The following is a 22,974-nucleotide window of genomic DNA, read 5'->3' as shown; positions in this document are numbered from 1 at the left end:
TCTGAACATCTCTTCTGGGAAAATTCTGGTTGGCTTAGAGAAGCATACCCTTAACAGGGCATTTATTTTTTAATTACATATTTTATTGTTTTGTCTTCTCATTTCTCAATCAAAATACTGACAGGGTATAATGGATACTTAAGGGGGTCTTAGCTTTGGAATTGTTTTTTAAAACATACAGTGAATCTGAAAAGTAAAATGTAAATAATGGAGAGACAGTGTCAGGTGTAAACATGTTACTTTGAAAAGCACTACCAAAATATCCTTTAATACTTTGGCCTGTATGAAAATGACACGACTTTAAACGCTATACAAGAACTTGTCAGAAATTCTCCTCTCATACCCTTTCTCTCCATTTAATTGTTTGGGGCTTTTAAATTTAATCTGTATTAAGCTGCTGCAAACTAAGTCCAACTAATAATGAAGGCACTTTTGTCATTAAACTGTAGGATAAACTACAAATGTTCTTATTCCGAAATGATCAAGGAGTTAATGGTACTGTTAGTGTAGGACTTGATTAACTTGAGCTCATTTATTATTCACTGATGAGAAAGGACACCTTGAAGCCTTCTTACAGCACCATGTAATTGCAAAAACTGCCCAACAGATGAACCATTACAAATTAACTTCTGTGAAAATGGCCAAGGGAGGAGAGATGTTTCTGCATCACTGTCATGTGAAAGGAAGCCCTGAATGGTAACATGGCCAGCCTTGCCCATGGATCTGAACAATACAGTGGTTTTAATGTCAGATTGTTACATAATCATCTGTCTGCATATATCCCTATTTTTAGGCTACAAGTGACCTGGAAAACTATGATAAGACTCGCCACGAGGAGTTTAAGAAATACGAGATGATGAAAGAACACGAGAGGAGAGAGTATTTAAAAACACTGGATGAAGAAAAGAGGAAGAAAGAAGAATCCAAATTTGAGGAGATGAAGAAAAAACATGGAGATCATCCTAAAGTTCACCATCCTGTAAGGCCACAGCCTGCTCTTAGGTTACTGAGTGTGAGCTTTCCAGAGAGAAAAAGCTAATACACAGAATGGTATATTTTGTTTGTTCTCATCATTTGCCTCCTCTTACTGACATGGGAGCAGAGAGTGGGCACACTGCTGAGAGCATGACAAACCCACTGTATAAACTCCCATTCTTTCTGTACAGATGCGTTATTTGCTGCCAAAATTCTTACATAGATACTGAAATTCATAAGGAAGAAGCCAGAACAGTATTCAAAACTGTAGGGATGCCTGCATGGTATGCCTGGCCTGCAAGGAACTGCATCACAGTACCATTTGCTCTAGGAAAGGCAAAATAATTCAGCTCCCTTCAGCTATTGTTTCTGCATGGGGCTGTGTGGCCATGACTGATTATTACAGATGCTCTTTTCCACAGAATATGCATTTCCTTTACACTCCCCCTTTCCCTGGGCCTTTAGTCTAATGAAAATATTAGACTTGACCAAAAGGCAAGGAAAGAAAAAGCCACTCATTCCATTTGCCACATGACTAATTTGCAAATAAAGCAAGCCTTTCAGAGAAACCATAATGCAAAGGTGATGCAAGGAAATGACACTAAATTTTCTTTTGAATAGTTTTTCTTTGTAACCAATCTATAGGGAAGCAAAGATCAACTGAAAGAGGTGTGGGAAGAAGCAGATGGACTAGATCCTAATGAATTTGACCCCAAAACATTTTTCAAATTGCACGGTAAGAGGTTTAGTTTTAATTTACGGAACAAGTGAAGTGACTTTGTTACATTCTGCTGAGGACAAGTTTGTCATATGTCTTACACCACAAGCAACTTGGGTGAATCTGAATAGTACAGAGGAGAAAATACTTGTTACTGTTTGTAAGTTACATGCAACGTTTTAAATGGAGTTTAAAATTTAAAAACATTCAGAGTTTCATTGAACGACTCCTAAAATCATACAGGCAGAACCAAGTAGTGATTCCTTAGGGAAGTATGGGTACTTAGAGGGCTGTCCATAGGTATAACTTTGGTTGCACAGTAGGTACTGGGAATAAATCCTGAGAGATTTGTGTAGGGGCAAAACCTGCTTTCTCATCATCTCTGCAGATAAGTACCAGACACCCCTAATCTTTGGAGCGGGCATAGAAGGGCCAGGCCTCTTCAGAAGTTGCAATATTCCTTTGGTAAAACAAAAACCCTCTAATCCTGTCTAGAATTCTGAAGAATGGGCAGCTAGAAACAACAAGCAGTAGCAGAGTTAAGGATGCATCTCAATGCTTTACATCTGATGATGTCACCAAGAATTTTATGTTCTGATATTGTTAAATGCTTCATCATAAATGCCCCTAAGTAGATCCTGCCTGGCACTAGGCTGCAAAGGGTTGAACAGTACACAGAATTTGACTAATCTCAAAGATGATGATTTAGATAAAGAAAAGTGTTCTAGTTTGAGCCTGATCTTTTATCTCAGTTTATAACATATAATAAGCATGTATTATTACAGAATCATAGAATGGCTTTGGTGCTTAATGATCATCTAGTTATAGCTACTAAATCTTATCTCTTCTTTCTAGAAGGAGATTTTGAAAGATAGTTTTCTGAAATTTTTGGTAGCTTGTTTGTGCAAAACCTACCAAAACAGAAATAGCTGAAATCACCTGTTGCCTTAGAGCTTAGTATATAGAAGACTTTGAAGCAATTACACAAAAATACTGGGTAATAATTTGAAGTAGATAGTTTCTTTTCATTTCAGAGGTAGTGTAACAGTATTCAGAGCACAATGTAGGATAAAAGATGAATCATTAATTATCAAGTATTCTCCTCTCTGCATTTGTTACGAAAAGTCATCTTACACTTATCTCAGGTGCTCCATGTTTATGTAGATTTTCATGTAATCCTTTAAGTTTTTAAGGAGTCATGTTGTCAGTTAAAGTTTTTCTGCAGCATCTTGTTGCCTGCTCCTGAGTCTAATTACAAATTTAGTGGTTAAATGGGGACAACTTGTTCTCAGTAATATTTTTTGGCAGTTGCAGTCTGCGCAATCCTGTGGTGACCTATTTCAGTTTGCTAATCTAAGAAGTAGAGAGATTGCTCCAGACTTGTCCAACCAACCAAAAGTGACACTCCAGCCAATGCCTGCTAAAAACCTAAACAGAAGAAACAACCTATGTAACCAGCTTCTTGTTAAATGTGTACACTGATCCTTACTTAACTCTTGGAGATCTATTATGTGTATAACTTTCTATATGTACTCAACTTGTCTTTTTAAAACTTCTTTTTGTAGATGTCAATAATGATGGTTTCCTGGATGAGCAAGAATTAGAAGCTCTATTTACTAAAGAGGTAAAAAAATACTGAGAATCTTAACTTCTATCAGTAAATGGTTACAGGGATGTCTGTTTTTCCCAAGTATATCTGGGGGCTTTGGAGTACAAAATAGAGTATTCATGCCAAGTTTCATGCATCCTTAATATTTCTACAAAAGTGTAAAACCTACCAGCAGGCAAAATAAAGTAGTTGAAGCATAGGAGTCAGACATCAGAAATCTAGTGTTCGTGTATTTTTCTGCCCCAGGCTTGCTGAAGATTCTATAACTAATCTGCAGGATAGGTATTACCTGTGTAAATTGCAATGTAGAGAGCTGCTCTCCCTAGATGCAGCCTGATAAAGGTTCTGAAGCTTGGCACCTGTGCTCAATCAGTGTTCATCAACAAGTCTGATGAGAAAAAGGGTCACACTTGTGTGCCTTGGCTCAGGGACAGCACTGTGGAAGTGGCTACAGAAATTTAATATATTTTATGTCTGGCTAGTTTGAAGCACATGTACATCTGATAAAGTAGTCGTAGTTTCTTTAAGCCTTGGTTTGTTGTCTGGAAATTTAACTCTGGTACAATAGTTTGCCATAATCTCCTTCACTACAATGAAGACACAGTGCAGTCTTTTTTGACAGATGTCTCACTGTTTTACGGTTTTGTAGTGTAAGAACTGGGGCCTTACAATTACATGTGGCTGGGCAAGTGAAGCTCAGTGCCTGAGAAAGTCAAGTAGAAGCACATAAGCATGAACTCTCCAGAAAGGCATTGTGCAAGAAGAGAAGTGAACCATTAAATTTGGTCCTGAATTTGTCTTGTGATATTCTGAATGCTTACAAGGTCAGCTGCATGCCCTGGTGACAAAGCCACTCTCTCCCATTCCAGAAACCACGTGGAACTTCTGCCTGCTTTGAATCAAATGTAGGATCGGACTTTGCACACTGAGGTCAACTTGACTGTGACATCCACAGCACTGAATTGTAACAGACCACATGAATTAACTGAAAACTTCATTCTTAGGAGAGAAAGGCTCACTTGTTGCTTAACTACTGTGCTGAAAAAGGAAAATTGCACACACAGAGAACATCTCACACCACTTTTCCAGATATGCTCTGCCATTTGAATGAGCAGCCTTTTCTTCAAACTAACATGTACTAATTTTCAATTTCAGTTAGAAAAAGTTTATGATCCCAAGAATGAAGAGGATGACATGGTTGAAATGGAAGAAGAAAGGCTGAGAATGAGAGAACATGTAATGAATGAGGTGGGGGCTGATTCCTTTCTGTGTTCAAAAAATACAGCTCTCCTAACAAGTGTTGTCCAAGTGCAGCAGAAAGGGATGGCCTGTCACAATGAGCGCTGCTCGTGCTGGGATTATGCCAAGTTACAGTTCTCAAGCCCTGTCCCTGTATTCTGATGTAATGCCTGCTGACCAGTTTTTATTTAAGGAGTTCCAGAGAAGGAATTGTTTTATAACCTTGGTTGTTTGCAGATACTGAAATTCAACAGAAATTCCCTGTGAGTTCTGTGTCAAACAAGGAAGGCTGTAAGTGTGCTTTGGCAGTTGGCAAATGGGTAAGATCAGGTGTGAGAAGAGGGAGTAGAGCGATGTTCTCTTTCATATAGCTCAGCTTTGTCCCTTTAAAAGGGGGCTCAGAGCTCAAGCTATCACCTGCGACAGTGAAAACCTTCACTGGATCTGTTGGGTTTTCAGCTCAGGAGACACAGGAATGGAAAGTGGGTGTTTTGAACCACTGTGTTTTCTACCCATAATATTTCTATATTCAACGGTATTCCTTAAACCTGAGGAACAGAGCAAGCCTGGTCATCTATTAGTCATAAAGGGAAGCATTTCCTCCCTTCCCCTTAAAGGATTACAACACAATTCAGTTGGGTGGGATTTTTGTTTTTCAAAACCTCCCCCTAATTTTGTAATTGTGAATCAGAGTAGTTACCAGAAAGCTACAAAACATTTTTCTCAAAATAAATCATACATTCCACTATTAGTGTTTGGACTGTAAGCACAAGTGTTTCCAATAAAGCCAGTGAATTTTGAAGTAAAATGTCAGGATTTACTTTGTAGTTCTATTTTTGTTAAGCTTCATAAGCTTGTGAGAGGAGTTTTCAGAAAATGTTGTGGGCACTCCCATGAAAATGGGACATAAAAAAATTGAAAATGGTTATATTTGATTGAGGAAATAAAAACATTGCCTCCTCCAAAACCTGTCCTTTAGCTTGAGCTTGATTTTTTTACTTCAAATAGGTTGACATCAACAAGGACCGGCTAGTGACTTTGGAAGAGTTCCTGCGAGCTACAGAGAAAAAGGAATTTTTGGAGCCAGATAGCTGGGAGGTAATGAAAATGTGTTCCAAGTACAACATGCAGCACCATTACCAGCATTTGGAGCAGGAAACCAAACGGCATGTCTGTGACCTTTGGTTTTTTTCAGCTCTGCTTTGGTATGTGTGTCGTTAAGTCCCTCAGCTGAAGGTAGCATTCAGCTGCCTAAATGTAATGCAGATGTCAATTCCACAAACTGAAAAGGTCTGGCGCCACCCCGGGGATTCGGGAAGAGCTTTTCACACGTTTTTTTCAAATGGAAATGGACATTTTGTTTATGAATCACTTCAAAGGGAAGATAAGAGCTCAGCTGGAAGAAAGAGGATATTTTTCTCCTACATCTAAATCCATAGTAGAGCTTTGTTGAGAAAACAGCTGAGAAATGACTATTTTGCTGTTTTCATTGAGTGTACACAGTGTCATGTCTCACTGTTTTGTTGTGAGGCTATTTTAGTGAACTGCACGAGAATTTCAGTAAGAAAGTAATAAAAAGCCACCATGCTTTCCTGGCTTGTATGTATTTTCATGCTTGTATGTATTTTCTTGCAGACACTAGATCAACAGCAGCTATTCACTGAGGATGAGCTGAAGGAATTTGAAAATCACATTTCCCAGCAGGAAGATGAACTTAGAAAGAAGGCAGAAGAACTTCAGAAACAGAAGGAAGAGCTACAGAGGCAGCACGATCAGCTTCAGGCTCAGAAACAAGAGCTTCAGCAGGTACGTGTGTGAGGACAGCATATATCTGTTTTCCTCTTTTCTCTGTCCTTGTGTGTGTAATGGCTCTCCACAATCCCCAGCTCTGGAGATTTACATTGATTTCTCATGAGTCCCAGCTAAATTCTAAACTAATGGCACCACAGCAAAACATAGTCTGGTGTTCTGAATTAAAGCAACTCAGCACTGTACCCACTAAGAAAGACCTCTCATAACTGCAAAATTTGGTTTAGGTATATTGATTTATGTCACAGCAGAGAAAACTGACAAATTCAAGTTTTTCAACTGTTGTATTTTATTTTTCACCAGGTTGTAAAACAGATGGAACAAAAGAAACTACAGCAAGGAAGTCCTCCTGCAGGACCAGGTGGAGAACTGAAAATCCAACCCCGTATGTGTCTTTCTGTGTAGATACACAAACTTTAAAATAAGATTTGCAATGTAAAAGTCATTACCTCCATATTTTCTTTTAAAACTATTAACTTACTGCAGCTTTAATGACCTTTGGAGAGAGGTTCACTAACCTGTTTTTCAAAGGGAAGTACTAAGTACATCTGAAATCTCACTGCTTTTAAGTCCATAGTAAGAAACCAGAGTTCTAGCACAAGGCATCCAATGGGCAGAGGAGGAGGATTGTGTCGTGTTAGTCTGAAATACTGAGATCTAGAGCATCCAGGGAAGAACAGGGACATAGAAAAGACAAGGTCCCATGATCAATGGCTGCAGTGCAGCTTCAGGCTGCAGAACAAATCAAAGCATTTAAAATCCTCAGTGGCCAATTTACCAGCAATTGGATGTAGCATGACACAAGAGGTTAGCCTTGGGCAGTATGAATGACCAATTGCTTTAACACCCTCAGCAGAAGGCAGTGGCATAACAAATCACTGCATTTCATCACTAGTGGCAGCAAAAGTCAGGTGTATATTAGCACTTCTTATCCATAGCAGATTGCCCAGGTTTCCTTTGTGCTTTAAAGAGGCTTGGCTGCCCCAGAATTAAATTAGCCTATCCTAAATTAGACTTTTCTTAAAGGCTAAAACTATGCTGGCTTTATTGGTTTCCATGTTCACGTGCTGACATGATCAGTGAAGCTCAAGAACTTCTTGACATTGATCTCAAATATAAGCCTCAGACCTATCTAGGCAACCTTGTGAGTACTAGGAGCTTTTTACTGCTCCTGCAGGGGCAGCAGTGGGATTTCAAACCTCAGGAGCTCTGTTCAGTGATTACAGCTTACCTTGTTGGGCACTCTGAAATTCTGCCCACTCAGTTCTGTGAAGGGAAGTGATGAGATTTCAGAACCTATTTCATTCTGCCTTTTATTTGCTTTGAAACTCTCTGTAGGTAAATTCATTTTATGATCCTTCATTCCAAGAGTCTAAATTCCCCTCACCTTCAGTAAAATCATTGTGTGTAATTGCAGATGATACATCTTTCAATACTGTCAGTATTGTAGCAGATACTGTTCTTAACACATGTATTAATTTATGTAAAATCATTCTGTAAAGTCATTTAATTAGGTGTCATGAGACTTCATTATATTAGCCAGAACTGGTCACTACTCATTCACTGAATGAAGGATGTCCAAGTAGACACTACTTTAAATCTGCAAGCCACTGGAGCTACTAACAGTAATGGGAGGGAAAAAAAATCCAGAAATGGAGCTGCATATTCTGAAATCTTCATCAAACTGTGAAAATTGGTATTTCTCAAATGTAGGCAAAGAGATCATTGTAAGTACTGATGCAGTGAGGAATAACATACAGGAGCAAGTTGTTAATTATTTCTTTTTCAAGCTTCCCATATTGGAATTAAAGGTCTCATGGAAATATGATTTATTTCAGAAAGAACAATGTGTTATGTGAGTATTTCACAGAAAGCAGAAACAACTTGTAATCTAAGAGGTAACACTGACTAATAGTGCAGTCTTTTGGGTCTCAATCCAATTTCATTGTTAGGCACACAGAAAACTCTTGATTCCACTTATAAACCAGAAAATAGAAGGTTTTGTTTGAGCGTCCCTATGCTAGAAACTTTCATTTAGAGAATTTTCACATTTGGGGCCAGTTTACTGAGAAGTTACAAAGAGTTCTCTTCTTGTTTTCCAGCTGCTGAACACAAAGCTGCAGATGCACCACAACACCCAGCAGGAGGAGATCAGCCTTTACCACCAGGACATGTCCAAGAACCAGCTGTCAGAACTGATCAAGTTCACCCTTAACCACTTGTGCCTCAACTTTATAGCATCTTTATTATTTGGGGTGGGAGGGGTGGGGGAAGGGGACAGGAAATCAGACTGAAACATGAACTTTCTCCCTCAGACTGTAAAATCATCAGGCATGTTAGAGATGAAGTATCAGTCAGAATTGATTTTTAAGTTAAATTAATTTTCTCTCAAATGCATCAGTAAGAAACACAAGGGGATCAAGTAGAGGCTATAATAGAGAAGGGAATTAAGGAAACCATTAATAGTAAAGGTTTTTATGGCCAGGGGACTGAGCTGTTGAACTCTCCCCTCATAAAGAAGGGGGAAATGTCTGCTATTCTGTGTTTAGACATGAATCAGGATCTTCTCAGAGAGGAAACAGGGAACAGGCCTGGATGTTAAGTTAGCTCTAGTTTGATGTAGAAACTCTTTCCAGAAATGCTGAAAAGCAAAAGATGGGGAAACAAAGACCATAGATGAAGGCCTATTTCCAGCACTACCTAACCCTTTCTTCTTTGAGACCAAAAAAAAAATTAAATTTCTTAATCACAGAAAATTTTGCACTTTCTAAAATTTAAACACAGCAAAGAATTATGTGGAACAGTGAATATTTTTCATGTTTACAGAAACCTAAGAATTTCACTGAAAGCCTTCAAAAGGAATACTGTGCTTATGTACTGATCTGAACCGTCCTCCTTGTTGAGATGAATTCTGTGTAGCAGTTGAAAGCTCAACTGGCCCTTGGGACAGCACTTTTGTCCCCATTTCTTTCATCAGATGCCAGCTGATCTCAAAATTTTGCATGTTATTAAGTAAGCTTTTTATGTTGATGGAAATATTGTGCAAAACAGAACAAGGCTCACTGTCTTTCTCTGTGCAATTGTCCTACCTCCTACAATAAAACCAGATTTTTCCAAGTGCACCATGTGCTTCAGAGAGCTCTTCTCAGACATGAATCTGGGATTTGTTAAAGGTCTCACTGTTGACTCTTACGAGTCTTTCAGCAGTTGGTCTAAGGTTAAGAAGTGTCCTAAGCCAGGGGTGCTACTTGATTGTATTATTTTGGTCTTGAACCAGGACAGGTCCCTAGTATTGCAAGCCAAGATTTTACAAGAGTAAGTTGATTTTCTTGTCAGTTTTATTATAATGCTGAAAAGTTGTGCCAGTGTCCCTGCTTCTCATTAATTTCAAACTGAAACTATCCTAAAGTGTAAACCCTGTGTGGATTTCCTTGTTTGCTTGGGTTTTAGTGGTTGTTTTTTCGTTTGTTTTGTTTTTTAAACACGGATTGTTCTGATTGTATAATGCTGGCTTTGAACGGATACACACACCTCTGCTAGCATCCTTTACATTTCCTTCCTGTTCTGTGGCTAACTGCTGACAGTGGCATTAAAAGAGATATTTTGGGGCTCGAGCAAAGAAACAGAAGCGCACCTCTGTTAGAGAAAGATGTTCCTTTCAGAATAAGACTTGACTATTTTAGGCAAAGTCAGAAAACCAGAGGGCAATTGCTAACATTTTGTATTGACTTTTGGGAAGTTTCTCACTCTGAAGAACTTTGGTTGATGGAAGCCAGGCACATTCCTTCCATGCTCAAGGCTTCTTTCGTCTGACCTGGGCATATTCATGTTCTCCACACAATGCAGCAGAACTCAGTGCCAGAACAGATTAGGTTTCCTTATCTATTTTATCCTGTTGTCATGTTGCATTTCCTTCGTTTATACCACTCAATTTGACTTATCTCACCTTTTCTTTTTGTTCTTTATGCAAGTAGATGACATTTTTAGTTTGCAAAACCAATGTCTCCACTGTTTGTCATTTCTATGCAATTCTAAAACAGTTTGATTTTGTCTTTGTCTGGAGATTAAAATATCTTTCAACAGCCTCATCTGTTTGCAAAGAGGCCCAGGCATAGTTACAGCTCCATGTACTTTCTCTGGGCACAGCCCTGGCATTGGGGTTGTAGCCTGATAATGGGTAACAGGGTGAGGAGGGAAACAAAGAGGGAATTATTCAGACGTCATGGTAAAAGTGAGGGGAAATCTTACTGTGTTTTCCCCATCCCGCATGAAAGTTTACAGAGGACAAGTGATACAGCCACAGATGTTTGTAGAGATTCAAGGACTGGAACCTTCAGTGTGAAGGCATTTCTACAATACAAATCATTCTTTCAGGCTACTTCTGCCTCCTAAGATGCCATTAAATGTCACCATGGCTTTGTAATGTAATGCTCAAGCTTCAGTTTCAGTGCTGCCTCTTACATTTGATTGTAAGGTCCTGACTCTGCTGTTGGCAATTGTCCCCCTTATCCCATTTACTTGGAAACATCCAGAGCTTTGTAAAGAATTGTTGTAACTTGGGAAGTGAAAAGGTATAACCACAGAGAAATAAGGGACTGGAATATCATGGGCACAAGTGTTTATGCCTGTATTCTGCTTTTCATTTAGTAGGTGATTACAACAAAACTGTATCTAACTTTCTACAGACACCAGTTCCACCACAAAGATGCAGAGATTTGGTTTTGTACTTGGCTGGGATTTTGGTAGGAGATGAAGGGGTAAAATTTGGCTAATGTTGTACAAATTCATATCTCTGGTGCAATATATGTAAAAAAAAAAGCCCCACTCTGTACTTTGTATAGATTAGTTTTTAACTGGATTAAACTGAAACTCAGCACAGTGACAGAGGTTTAGTGTTTTATTTTTAGTGGGTGGGCAAGAGCTGGGTTTGTATTCATAGAATCAGAATCACCTGGATTGGAAGGGACCTTAAAGTTCATCTCATTCCAAGCCCCTGCCATGGGCAGGGATACCTCCCACTATCCCAGGTTGCTCAGAGCTCCATCCAGCCCGACCTTGAACACTGCTAGGGATGGGGCACCCAGAGCTTCTCTGGGCAACCCGTACCAGTGCCTTACCACCCTCACAGTAAAGAATTCTTCTTAATATCTAATATCTAACCTAATATCTAATCTAATCCTGCCCTCTTTAGTTTGAAGCCATTTCCTCCTTGTCCTGTCACTACATGTCCTTGTAAAAGTCTCTCTCCAGCTTTCCAGGCTCCCTTCGGGCAGTGAAAGGCCACAGTTAGGTCACCCTGAAGCCTCCTTAGGAGTCCTTCCTGTTTGCCTTCCACTTCTTGCCTTCTGGGAAGATGTGAATTTAAAATAAGATGTAAGAGATCGTTTGTTCTTTGGCACCAGCTGTCTCACTGCAGTAGTTATTCACTAATTAGGTACTCGAATGCTCAATTTCCTATATTCATAAAAATACAAATCAAACTAATTAAAATTCTATTGTGCCACAGCATTACAGACTCTTAACACCACCCCACACTTCCCTGACTTGTTCACATCCAAAACAGAAATTCTAGAGAAAGTGAAGCACCCATGGGCTTAGTAAAACATTCTTCTATAGGTTGCATTCTGCACCTAGATTTTGCATTCCTAGTCAGGTGTTGGCCACTTCAGGATGTGAGAATGGCTGGGACAAGGTGTCTCTTACATCCACAGGATGTGGTGCCATATCCAGCCACATTAGAATTTTCCATTTTGTGAATTTATCTGGACTAGGGAGAATATGATGTATGGTAGGGTTTTGTAAAGAAATGAAGCTTTGAACTAGGGCTTGTCCTTTGGTGATTTATGCAAAAGTAGGCAGCAGGTGCTGAGAGCTGTCCCTAAGGTTGGTCCCAGTTGTACCAAGGCTGTGAAATGAGTGTTCCATCTGAAAGCCAACACTGGCTATAGTTTAGTTACATTTCTAAAAGTGAGTTATTTTTACATCATGAGAAAGGAGGGAGAGTTTGAGTCCTGTTATTTATGCATGCGCAGACAGCAAATATCAAAAACATCTACAGTTACCCTAATGTTACCTAATGCCTTAAAAGCTACACTTGCCAGAATCAGGTTATATCCAATGGTAACATTTTTTAGAATTATACTATCAAAACACTGTGCTAAATATCACCCTACCTACTTGCTTATATGGTAAAGTGCAATATCAGTGAGGGAAAATAACTTTTCAGAGATAACTTAGTTTCTAAACCTGGTGTATTTTTCAGTGACAAAGGCAGGGATAGAGCAGCACACCAGAACTGACCTTTCCATTCTTTGCTCCTTTGCCATCAATTCAAGCAGCTGTTCGTCTGAGTGACTGCACAGCGTTCCCCGTGCAAACAATTTCTATTTACTCAAACGTGTATTTCCTTAAACACATAACAGCTCACAGCTGGTCTCTCCCGAGAAACTGCCCACAGAGCCATTTCTGTGTTAAGAAGGTGCCAGGGCATACAATGAATTCAGTTTCCCCTCCGATATCTCATTTCACACCCTCTCTATCTTATCATTGCTGTTAATAATGCACTGAGAAGAGGGCTTCCATTTCTGTGCTGCCTGTCACCAGGGCCACGGCAGAAAGCAGGATGGAGGCCCAGGCAGCCCTCCAACTCCCCTGTGCTCGTTCCAGGCTGTCCCAATCCACACCTGCAGGGCCCACCGAGGAGGAGAGGATGAGCTGCTCAGCCATGGAGAGCCCTCGGCAAACCCCTGTGCCCGGAACGTCCATGGACAGGGAGGCAGTGCTCACTGCAGCAGCCCTGAGAGAAGCTCCGGAGCCAGCCCCACAGGCTGTGCAGCCCTTGCCAGCGCTTTCAGCGGTGCAGGGCAGTGACCCAGCATCTGCTCCAGCTCACCGGGACTGCTCAGCTCACCGGGACTGCTCACTCAGCTCACCGGGACTGCTCACTCAGCTCACCGGGACTGCTCAGCTCAGCTCACCGGGACTGCTCAGCTCAGCTCACCGGGACTGCTCACTCAGCTCACCGGGACTGCTCCAGCTCACCGGGACTGCTCCAGCTCACCGGGACTGCTCGCTCAGCTCACCGGGACTGCTCGCTCAGCTCACCGGGACTGCTCGCTCAGCTCACCGGGACTGCTCAGCTCAGCTCACCGGGACTGCTCACTCAGCTCACCGGGACTGCTCGCTCAGCTCACCGGGACTGCTCAGCTCACCGGGACTGCTCAGCTCACCGGGACTGCTCGCTCAGCTCACCGGGACTGCTCACTCAGCTCACCGGGACTGCTCAGCTCAGCTCACCGGGACTGCTCCAGCTCACCGGGACTGCTCGCTCAGCTCACCGGGACTGCTCAGCTCAGCTCACCGGGACTGCTCACTCAGCTCACCGGGACTGCTCGCTCAGCTCACCGGGACTGCTCAGCTCAGCTCACCGGGACTGCTCAGCTCAGCTCACCGGGACTGCTCAGCTCACCGGGACTGCTCAGCTCACCGGGACTGCTCAGCTCAGCTCACCGGGACTGCTCAGCTCAGCTCACCGGGACTGCTCACTCAGCTCACCGGGACTGCTCGCTCAGCTCACCGGGACTGCTCAGCTCACCGGGACTGCTCAGCTCACCGGGACTGCACACCATTCCCTCACTAGAGGGAGTCTCAAGACAAGGATTGCTGAGCCCTCTCCGGAGTTAATTAAGCAGCAGAGTGGCGGCATAGTTGAAAAAGGAATGATCCCTCAAAAGCAGCTGCCATGTTTCAAAGGGTGTTTATTTTTTCTTTCTGCAGAAGGCATTTCTTACATTACGCCGTTTCCTTTTGAAAGAGATTCTGAAAGTGCAAAAGAGCACTCAGCTAATGATGTTCTTCCTGAATAGACACCTCTGTACCAGGCTTCATCTCCAAGTGCAGAACATCACAACTGAGGATAGATGGTATTTAAAACCTCAAGATACTGACCATGAAAAGCTCCTGTTTACAGCTTTAAACCGCAGTCCTAGAGTAGGATCTTAGATATTCGTGAAACAAAAAACCTGTACTTTTTCTGGAGGAAACAAGATTATGCAGGCACCAGCTCATGGTCACTCCTGAGGCTGCTCAAGCCTCTTTGGAGGCAGATGCAAGATGTTATTTTTTTCCCCTCAGGAGTTCTAAAGGTAAAAATTGCATATATTGAAGCTGGCTTAGGGATGCTGTTTCACTTGGTCTCTGAGGCTCCCAGAGAAGTGTGATCACCAACGAACAGCCAAGAAAACTCAAAAATCATCCTGCTAAATATGAGAACTCAGATCAAAGAACAAGGAGTTGCCATCCAGGCACACCTTAAATTAATGAGCAGTTTCCCTTTATGCCTAGTTTAATTTCCATGTTCAGTATCATGTTGCTCACTGCATATAAAGTCACAACTCAATTTCAACTACAATAGCTTTATAATTCTTGGCCTAAAAACCCTCTTTCTTTGCATTTTACTTTTTAAAAAGAGGAAAGTTAAGTGCTGTAGATATTAATTTATTTGTGTTCACTGAGTATTATAAAATATGAAGGAACTTAAGAAATCACCTATAGTCTATCTGTATTTTAACTCTCTACTTTGTTTTCAGATGAGAAAAATAACCAGCCAGTTATCCATCCTAAGGAGTAGATTTAGTTCAATCCACAGGTAATGACAGTATCACCATAATAGTCTTTATTAATTTACCTATTAATTATTTACAGGTCCCAAGCTGCACTTCAGTTGGCTCAGTCTTTGGACTGACAGCTGCTTGTCTTCCTCTTGGGCTGAGCTTTCCTGTACATTAAGCACTATCAACCACATCAGTGGCTGCCAGAGTCTAAATTTCAATTCTGACTGTATTACAATTTCTACACTGAAAATTTTTCCTGTAGATGATTTTAAAATGAGGCTAATGGGAAGGATGAACAACTGCAGCCAGCACTGGAATGCTCCTTACCATTACTGGGATTTTATCCCAGCTCCCAAAAGCAACACTCACACGCCTTTGCTCCCGTTTGCTTCAAAGCAAAAAGTTTTCCTTTGGTCCCTTGGCAGCTGCAGTTGGGCTGGAGATTGCTAAACCATCTGTGCCTGACGTGGCACTGCAGACCTGGGCCCTGCCAGCTCATGCATGTTTCATCACGGCTCAGCTTTCAGTCTAGACGTGTCCTAAATGTTTCAGATGTCTCTTGGGCTCCTCAGGACAAAGCCAGGGTGGCACCAAGTGTGCACAGAGCATTTTTTAAAATTTAAAAACAAAAGAAAGCCCCTCAAAACCATATTGCAACATAGTAGTTATGAAACATGGAAAAAATTGTGCTGGGACTATAGGCAGTGCATTAACATCCTGCCATAAATGACTGGCTGAATAGATGCAGTTCGACCCAAAAAACAGCAATGCACATCCTCCTGCTCATACCTGATTTCAGGTTTCATATGTAGAACTTCAAAGTGATAGCTCCCAGCTGCTTGATGACATGGTTTCTTTATTATTAAACTGTGACAGACTTATGCATCTAAACAATCCTTTCACAAACAATTTCACAGAGAACAAACTTTGGAGGCTGCCTGGCTGTAGGTGACTCTGAGCCACATATCTGGCACCACTGGTGGACCAAAGGCTATTTAAATAATTGCAGCTTTTCAACTAAGAGATTGTAATTGCACATGTTAAAGCAATAAGGCAATAAAATACCTTAATGCACAATCACAGTTCAGTATCTAAACTGTTGTAAAGTGTAAAGTGAAGAACCGACTCACGTTTATGAGTTGGGGAAAAAAAAAAAAGCAAACTCCAGCTTATTTTAGGCAGGCACTTGCACTGTGTAAATGCAGCTCACGTCCCACCTAACTCCCCAAGGCTGCCTAGAAGCTGAGCAGGCTGTCCACTCCTGGGGTAAGTGGACATCCACAGACAAGGGTATCCTTTTTTTCCTTACAGCTCCTCAAAAGTAGCATTGGTCAAAGGAAGCCCAGAAAAGAAGCATTTGGAAGGAGCTGTTCTGAATCACAACCTTGTGGGCTTTCATCCCAAACCATTACTACTACAACTTTTTATCTGAATCCACAAGAAAGGAAAGTACACATTTTCCTCTGACATGCAAAGTACTGCTGTGGGAGAAGACAAAGCAATTCTGCTAAAGAACCAGGGGACCTGAAAGCTTTTCAGTTTCAGGCACACATAGAGGACAATGAGACTTTTGTGCACTCTTGGTTACAGCCATTGGATCTCCCTAACCAGGAAAAGCAAACACATCTTGAGTATTTCTCCAGAGGAATTTAACATCTGCACTGAGTGCAGTCACGAAGCCCATCCTTCCCCAACCCTCTTCTTTTTCCTGTGCCCTGGGCTTCCAGCATGGGCTCCTCTGGGGGCCGTGGTGCTCAGTGCCTGGGAGAGAGGGACACCTTCAATCTGCACCTTGCTGTGCTCTCCTGATAAAACTTTCTATAAATCTGGTGATTGCTTTTTTAGCCCCAGCAGAGCTGGAAGCAGTGCAATGTTTAATGGACAGGCCAGCTGCTGTGAAGGCTCCTCAATTTGCACAGCCCATTCCTTCTTTCCTGAAGGAATTGAACTCTTTAGGCAAAAAGATGATGAGTAGCTCTCAGAAGGATCCTCTGCAGATCCTGAAGTTAAAGACAAAGATCTCTTACTTGCTGCTGGAGACAAAACTGCATTCCAAAGACCACAAAATTCCATTTTCACAACCCCACAGACAGCTCATTGCTGATGCTGCACACTCAAAGGATACTGCAACGAAATCCTCTGAGTTTGCAAGGTGATTCTCTTATCCTGTGTCCTTTGGGCAACATGTTTGTGCTTCTCTCTTTGGCCCACTTGAAAACATCTGGAGAGGACACAGTGCCTTCAAAGCCATGCTGGCTGTGTCATGAGTCAAACTGGCTGCAAGTGTGCCCTGGAGGGAGGTTGGTGCAGCTGTGTCCTGCATGGCCAGCTTTACAAGCACTGACACACCAGAAATGGAGAGTTTTCAGAGGGCTGCACCTAAGGACCAACACAAGTACTACTCCTGATAAGATATCACAGGATTTGTCACAAGCTATCTTAATAAAGTATTTAGAAAAAAACCCAAATAGGAGCCCACAAAGACCTGATTGTTCCACAGTGAGACAACTACAGAGCACTGCACTTGCAAACCAACGCGTAAAAAAGAAGAAAAATGTAGACGTAGGTCTAAACTTAACCTGAGGATTAGATTAAGCTTAAAAAACAGAGCTAGCCTGAGAATTTCAGAGTATCCATGGCATCTGTATTCCTGCCCACCCTACTGAAAATTATAGAGCCTTTTCCATTGAGCAATGGTCTACTTATCTTTGAAGGTTTCAAGAAACTCTTACAAGGTAAAAAAAACCAAAAGGAAAGAATAGGTCTTGGAGTTTGTGAAGTGTTTTCCTGAGGAAGCATATTTTAATAGGATGACACTGACCCTTTAAGAGAAAAGCAATAGATTATTCCTCCTGCAGCAGGGAAACCACTTGTACTTTGTAATTCCTAAGTTTTTAAATTGTGCTGGCATAGCTGATGCAGGGACACAAAAAGGACTAGCAAGGAGAAACTGGGAATTACATAAGGCAGGGAAAATAAAATATGTAATTACATGGTACATTTGTTACAGAAGCCTTGTAGTTGGATGAGTACTAAATTAATAAAAATAAATTCATTTTCATAGCCAGAGGACTAAAGGTTAGTTGTGTTTAAGCTGTCAAAAGAACATTATTTTTCATATTTCTTCCTGAAACTGGATTCCTCTTCCCTCCTTTATAAATGACCAAATATATAAACACCAAGAGATAAAGAACTAAGTTTCTCTGACCTCCTTTTCACACCTTTCTCTGCTTATCTAGCAGTAGGAAATAGTCTATGTGCAGAGAATAAGTGGTTTCTGACCTAAAGAGATTAAAATTCAGTGGTTATTGGAGGTGGATATAATCAATGTCAGACAAGAGCTACTGGGTCACTCAGGCAACTTCTACCTTTATCCTGTGCTTCAGATGACACTACAGCTTTCATATTTGTCAAAATATAAAGCTGTTTCCAAGGTAATATACAAAGCCTGGAGAAACCTATTAAAAAAAAAAAAAGACATTTCTAAGGGTCTCACTCAGGTAAAAGAAATCTCTGTTGTTCTCTCACTGGAAGGGCAGCACAGAGCACTGTTTGATGCAATTTGCAGGGGACAGTAATTTTGTTTCAGTTGTACAGAGTCATTTGGGCCAGGAAGGTGTAACTCATGTGCAAGCACAGTCCAGCCCAGGAGACCCTGGCTGCAGCTTTATATCGAATTATTCCATGCAGTGCTCCACAAGATGTATTCACTTGGCATGTTATTTTTGTTATTGAAAGTCTCTACAAAAGCTCCAACAAACTGGTATAAACAGAGGCTGAATTTTACTTCAGGTTTCACTTTGCTTGAATTATTTTATTTCAAGTGACTGAAGAATGGTATATTCCCCACTATGAAATGCTGAAAGTGGTTAGGGAAAAAAATAAAAGCCACAAACTGAGGCTCTGTTATCTTTAATCCAGCCATTCCACCACCAATTTGCTTTCCATGAGATCACATCTGACAGGAACAATTTCTCTTTCCTTCTCTCCTCTCAACCACAAGATGTAATTTCATATTTACCCTGCTGTAAAATCCTAGAGGCTAGAATGCAGTTTAGATTTTGCATTACTACATGAGGACCATTAGCATCAAACCTTTGCTTGGGTTTTTTTAACCAAAAAACACTTCTTAACTAGTTTGTTCTCAAACTATAACTCTTCTCCTTCTTCTGTAGCAAAGAAACAAAGTTTTAGTTGGTGGATGATGGTGACTGGGTTGAAACAGCCTGCTCCAGTCAATGCTTCATTGCTATTATGTTGATAGGAGTCATTATTTGGTCTTACTCCTGCTGACAGTTTAAAAACTTTAAAAACAGCCTTTTAAGAAGGAGCAATATTACTCCCTTTTAAGGTACCAGTGTGACACATTTTGTATGTACATACGTAAGTGCAGTGTCTCACTGAGCCCAGGTACAGTGCACCCAAACCCCAACACACATTGTTTTGCTCTGGTGCAACTCTTTCCTCTGCAATAAATCACTCTTGGCTCAGTGTCCCAGGAGTCTTTTACTGCAGCAACTTTTTTTAAAGGAAGACTTCCTCTCTAGCTTTAGCAAAGTCTTCTGTTGTCTCTGTGAGATGAGAAATTTCTTTACAAACCACAGTCAACAGGACTGTGTGTCTTACACTTTCCACATCAAACTTTGTACCTGGTAACATCAAACGTGCTTAGGACAAGCCTATCAACTCACTCTTGCAGGCAAATGTATTATTTTGTAATTATTTGTTACGTCTCAGAAACGAGTTTAAATTTGGGTACTAGTTTTGCAAACACCTCAAGCTTCTTTTAGTGTGGCTGGATAAAGGAATAAGAGACCCCACAAAGTTATTAAAGGTATTGGGGTCTAACCTAAAGGACATCATGTCTTTAAACAAGTATTTCTGTATGTCAGAAAATTGTGGAAATTTTCAAAATATTCCACCCCCCTGCAGCAATGAATGAACTGTAGCCTCAAAGTAAACTCCAAAAAAAAAAGAAACAAAACTCTCCATCTCTAGCTCACCAAGGATCAAGTGAAACCTCCCAACAATTGCTGCTCAGTATTTTTTCATTTATTTAAACTGTTTCAGGAAAAGGAATGAAATGTGAGCACCAGCACACCATTTTGGCCAGGCACTCTCTGAACCACATCCAGACTTTTTTGAGCCAGTGAGATGACATCTGTTGAATTCAGCACACTTTGGAGCAGCTTCCCTGAGAGCCAATGTGAAAAGCAGTGAGCACTGGATACTGAGTAATGAGAACAATATTACTAAAAAATCTTTGTGGACTGGTGTAAATTGGGAAATACTTTTAAATGTGAGATTGTGGATTTTTCTATGGATATACAAATTCCCTTTAGAACAGGTCAGTATAAGAACATTGCTATTACAATAAACTTAATTCTTGCCTGCTTTGTAGAAGAAGCTAACAGGGCTGCTAATAAACTGCATCTACTACACAGCAAATCAAGGACGCATAAAGTCTTTATAGTTTTAGAACAGAACAAAACTGTAAAGGCCATTCTGATAATATCACCCCTGAGCATGACCCTCACCTCAGCAGGCAAACATCTGGAACATATGAAGTGAGAGGATTCACTCTGCTTGGCCCTATATTGGCTACAGAACTCCAGGTTTGGGACCAACAACATGCATGTGGAACAGGAAGAAAGAGGCAGAATCTGTATTATCCATCGCCACCACAAGTTGTCTCCAGGTTAATATAATAGTTTTTAAACCAAGCTGCTTTTTTTTTTTTTTTATTCGTATGAAAGTCAGCTGAAGGTAAGGAATCTCTGGCAGTCAGAGAAGTGCAGAGATAAAGAGAAGGGTTTTGAGCACAGAGGTTTCACACTGGGCCTGCTCAAGGCCAACTCCAAACAATGGGAATAAGGCAGCAGAGTCTTATATTTAGAGTTGTCTCTTCAAGTAATTTTTTAACATTACAGGACATCAGTGAAATGTAGAAATTACAGTTTTAATAGTAAAACAGAAACCACTCATCCATAACGCGACACATTTATGGAGTGGCTTTGCTGCCAAAACATTTATTCACTTCCCTCTGAAAAAAAGAAAATAAACAGTCCTGGTCCATCCAGCCAAGAAGCAGTTCCCACTTTGGAGATAAAAGTGCATTGCTGCACATCGAAAGGCTACTGTGACAAGCACTTCAGTTCTGGGTGTGTGGAAGGAACAGAAAATGGGTGAATTTAGTTGTCCACTTTAAGGGACTATTCCCCTTTAAGAAAAAAAAGTAGAAAATAAGGATTGGATAGGGATAGGTCTGGTTTAATCTCCTATATCACTTGCAAAAAGAAAATAGAGTGAAAGATGTAGGCTCAGATGTGAGTTCCTACTGAAGATGAGACTTTTGAGGACACACAAATTTTAACATTTGTCTTAGCTCCACTTAGAAGAGAAAATGGATGCTTCAGTGAACACAGAGCTCCACATAAGAGTAGGAACACTTGTGATACCATTGAAATACCTTGAGCAGCGGTATTGTAATTCAATAGTTCTGACCATGGATCACAGGGCTATGGCATGCTGGGGAACTTTCAATTCTATTTTTCTCCTTAAACAAGAGCACAACAGAAGTGACATGTTTTTCAGGCTACATACAATAATGAGCAAAGATGCAGGAAAAAGAGTCAATTAAATTAATAGCAACTTGGGTGTAATTTTAAAAAGGAAACATGAAAGAAGAACCTTTCAAAACAAATAATTAAAAATCAATGTCAAAAGCATCCATTTAGTAAAGCAGGTGGCTTCCAAATGTAGAATATCCAGGCAACACCTGATAGAAAAAAAATCTGTGAGAAACTAACAGCTACTTCCTACAAATTCACGTCTAAAGACAGATACTGACTTTGGAAAAATATTTGTTTACTGCTTATAATTTACATAAGAATTTGCCATCATTTTACACAAAGAAGCTGCTCTCTGTGCACTCTGCTCCACCAAAATCCATACAACTTGAAAGAACATCACTCTGATCTTCCTGCTCGTCTCACTGCTTCTTTTCTCCACCCATCCCATGAAAGAAACATCACACTGCCAGCTTTTATTCCTCAGGTTGTAAGGCCAAATTAGAACTAACAACTTTATTGAGCCTATTACTATAAGCACATACTCACCAGGAGACAGTGAGAAACTATGATCAAAGAAGAGTCTAGGTCAGAAAAGAATCTCAAGATCAGCAAGTCCAATTGGTAGCCCAGCACTGCCAACTCCAACACTAAACCAGGTCAGTCAGCAACACATCCACACAGCTCTTAAATACTTCCCTGGGCAGCCTGTTCAAATGCCTGAGCACCCTTTCAAGGAAGAAGTTTTCCCTAATATCCAACCTAAACCTCCTCTGGCATAACTTGAGCCCATTTGCTCTTGTCCTGTCCCTTGCCACTTGGAAAAAAGACCAACACTTACCTCACTGCAACCACCTTTGATGCACATGGCAGGACCATGAGGCAAACATCCAACAAAGTCAAATGCCTTAGCAAAAAGGATTATAAAATATGCACAAAGGCCATATTCTCCCAAGCTCGAGAAAAGGAAATAAAGCAAGATTTTTACTCACAGGACAGAAGAACAAGTTCCCAGGAGATGCTGAAGCTGAGAAACAACATCACTGCTACAGCAAAGGCCCCATCAGAGGCTATTTGAGTCAGCTGCCCACCCCATTAACCTAATAGTGCCCAGCCCTAAGAGGGAAATCCTGGTGCTAATGAACTCCCTGGCAATCTTTCTTGGATTTGAAGGTGCAGGATTTAAAATGGGAGCTGGAGTTGAAGTTCATTGAAGTTAAGGGTTCCTGTTTCTGGCACTGATGTTCACTGTGAATTTCAGTGCTTCAGCTCCACTCAGGAACAACATTATAGTGAATATAACAACAACAATGGTATTTACATCCTGTGCCTCCTCTCTCCTGGGCAGAGAGCAAAGGCAAAACTTAAAAGCAAACATTGGCCACTTGAACGAACAAGGAACAGCTAGAGGAGGAAAAGGGTGGCAGCCCCACTCCCAGCGAG

At 41.0% G+C, this 22,974-nt stretch overlaps 1 protein-coding gene and 1 long non-coding RNA gene across 2 annotated transcripts in view; one reads left to right on the top strand and one right to left on the bottom strand.

Annotated features, from left to right (window-relative positions):
- NUCB2 (nucleobindin 2) overlaps positions 1-11,232 on the top strand; it is a 26,350-nt gene extending 15,118 nt beyond the window's left edge. Inside the window, exons 6-13 of the mRNA XM_068194066.1 lie at positions 794-979; positions 1,621-1,711; positions 3,259-3,317; positions 4,458-4,550; positions 5,550-5,639; positions 6,177-6,347; positions 6,654-6,735; positions 8,453-11,232. Coding sequence (XP_068050167.1) covers positions 794-979; positions 1,621-1,711; positions 3,259-3,317; positions 4,458-4,550; positions 5,550-5,639; positions 6,177-6,347; positions 6,654-6,735; positions 8,453-8,565 — 885 coding nt within the window. The 3' untranslated portion in view covers positions 8,566-11,232. The remainder of the gene's footprint in view (positions 1-793; positions 980-1,620; positions 1,712-3,258; positions 3,318-4,457; positions 4,551-5,549; positions 5,640-6,176; positions 6,348-6,653; positions 6,736-8,452) is intronic.
- On the bottom strand, positions 6,206-22,974 carry LOC137476068 (uncharacterized). Its single transcript, XR_011000229.1, has 2 exons — positions 22,524-22,974; positions 6,206-7,616 (listed from the first exon to the last, which is right to left on the bottom strand). It is a non-coding gene; the product is annotated as an uncharacterized lncRNA (long non-coding RNA).

The sequence above is a fragment of the Anomalospiza imberbis genome, chromosome 6 (genome assembly GCF_031753505.1).
Source record: "Anomalospiza imberbis isolate Cuckoo-Finch-1a 21T00152 chromosome 6, ASM3175350v1, whole genome shotgun sequence".
NCBI classification, from domain to species: Eukaryota; Metazoa; Chordata; class Aves; order Passeriformes; family Viduidae; genus Anomalospiza; species Anomalospiza imberbis.
The sequence above is the reverse complement of the archived record's forward strand: the minus strand, read 5'-3'. Positions and strand labels throughout refer to the sequence as shown.